At 41.8% G+C, this 2,193-nt stretch overlaps 1 protein-coding gene across 1 annotated transcript in view; it reads right to left on the reverse strand.

Moving 5' to 3' along the window:
• The window catches only part of LOC119426074 (coagulation factor XI), a gene marked incomplete at its 5' end in the record, with an annotated part of 6,290 nt that extends 4,479 nt beyond the window's left edge, over positions 1–1,811 (reverse strand). The window contains 2 exon segments of the mRNA XM_037693632.1: positions 1,392–1,554; positions 1,702–1,811. Of these exon segments, the coding sequence (XP_037549560.1) occupies positions 1,392–1,554; positions 1,702–1,811 (273 nt within the window).
• Positions 1,812–2,193: the final 382 nt, after the last annotated feature.

Below are 2,193 nucleotides of genomic sequence, written 5' to 3' on the forward strand. Positions count from 1 at the left end.
GTGAGTGAGTGAGTGAGTGAGTGAGTGAGTGAGTGAGTGAGTGAGTGTTGTAGGAGTGACAGATAGCTTCAAGGTGGAGGTGGGAGTGCATCAAGGCTCGGCTCTGAGCCCCTTCTTGTTTGCTCTGGTGATGGACCGACTAACAGATGAGGTCAGGCAGGAATCCCCGTGGACTATGATGTTTGCAGATGACATGACTTGTGGTGAGAACAGGGAACAGGTAGGAAAAGAACTTTGAGAGGTGGAGGTATGCACTTGAAAGAAGAGGAATGAAAGTCAGCTGTAGTCAGAGAAAGTGTGAATGAGGGAGGCAGGTGGAACAGTGGGGTTACAAGGAGCAGAGGTCACAAATGTGTGATTTATGACAAAAGGGTGGCAGCAAAGGTCAAAAAGGAAGGGTTTATAGGGCAGTGGTGAGACCAGCTATGTTGTATGGTTTAGAGAAATTGACATTGCCTCTTCCTGTTCCGTCTCCTGTCTTTTTTTCCAGAGCTGAAGATGTGCAGGTTTTTTGGGGAGTCACAAGGATGGATAAGATTAGAAATGCAATCAGATGTACAGTGCAAACTGAACAGCTAGGAGATAAAGTTAGAGGGGCCTGACTGAGATGTTTTGGACATGTCCAGAGAGGAGGGACAGTGGGTATATTGACTGATGGTGTTAGAAATGCAGCTGCCAGGCAAAAAGACAAGAGGAAGGCCAAAGAGGAGATATATGGATGCAGTTTGAGAGGACATGGAGGTAGTTGGAGTGAGGACAGAGGATGCAGAGCCACATCTTTAGTTCTGAAAAGCTTCAGCAGAAACAGTAAAAAAAAAAATCAATTTCTCTATCCAAAAAGTCTTGTTTGTGTAGGGACAAATGCAAATGGAGAAGTGTAGATCAGTTTTTAGATCCTACGAGAAACAATCATATCAGTGTGACACCATAATCCAGAAATATCTTATAGGTTTGAGAATAGAGGTGAAAGCAGAAAATGAGTTTAAAAATGTTGGGTCAAGAGACATGACGGAGTGCGATACTATAACTTTTCACAAGAGGGACCCGGCGTGCTGCCCCACTTGGTGTTTAGGCATGGGAAAGACAAGGTACACAGAAGAACATAACACAGTTGAACTGTTTGGATTAGTGTTTAACTGTGTCATCATTCAGTCAATACTGAAGGTTTTTTTCCACATTTAAACATGAAGTGGGACAGCACGTTTGGTGTTTAGACATCAACTCTTGTTGTGGTCAGAGCTCAATCTGTTTCCAGTTAACACATCTTACCCTTTCCTTTCACAACTTCCTTTAAAAAAGCTCGTCTCACATAAACCTTTCCTCCAGAGGTTTATCACATCTGACGGGCCTTACCTCCTCTAGCAGCATTATGGCTTCTTTTGCAAGTTTACCTGACATTTGTTCCTGCAAAATTCTCATTTAAAAGTGTGAAGAACTGGCAGGCAGGGTCCTGAGTGCAGGTTCTCTGACACTCCTCAGAGGTGGCTGTAAACAGGGTCCTGTAGTCGGCTCCAAAGAAGTCCACGTTCTCAAAGACCTCAGGAAAACAAGATTCTGACACACAGGAGACCGAAATGCAGGAAGATGAACTTGTACCACCATCCAAACCATAGGTAAAGTCAACTGATACTGAATTAATCATATTAGTGATTAAATAAGTTATTAGATGATGTGAATTATAGCTTTGATGATCGAGCTTACGTATGTCTTGATTGCAGGCTTTGAGAGAAAAACCAGAAGTGACGCCCGGTAGAGGAGTTTGTGATGCCGGCTCTCCAGACGGAGTGGCTTTCAGGAAGCATTGAAAATTCCTACACAGACGAAACAACATTTTCTATTTAGTTCTTTATTTTTACTATGCGTTATACAGAAATCAAAAACGAAGGTTCCACTTACGGCCAAAAGTGGAACACAAGCTGTGAAGACAAAATGCTATTAATGACTGCCAAACGTTTAAAATACTTTACCATTTGCAATAACTTGTTGTATAAAATGCTATGTTGTTTGTCTACATTATATTTCTGCACAACATTCAGCTTTTGTATTGTATTATTTGTAATTATTTATAACCTTAACATGTTAACGTGTGAGTTTTGTCTTTCTTCCATTATAAAGTACATCTGGACCAGCCATTCTGTGTTTGTTTCTACTTCCTGTCCTCTCAAACCTCAGCCAGTTGAAGCAGATGACCAT

This window comes from Nematolebias whitei, chromosome 19 (assembly GCF_014905685.2).
Source record: "Nematolebias whitei isolate Nwh7 chromosome 19, NemWhi1, whole genome shotgun sequence".
Taxonomy (NCBI): domain Eukaryota; kingdom Metazoa; phylum Chordata; class Actinopteri; order Cyprinodontiformes; family Rivulidae; genus Nematolebias; species Nematolebias whitei.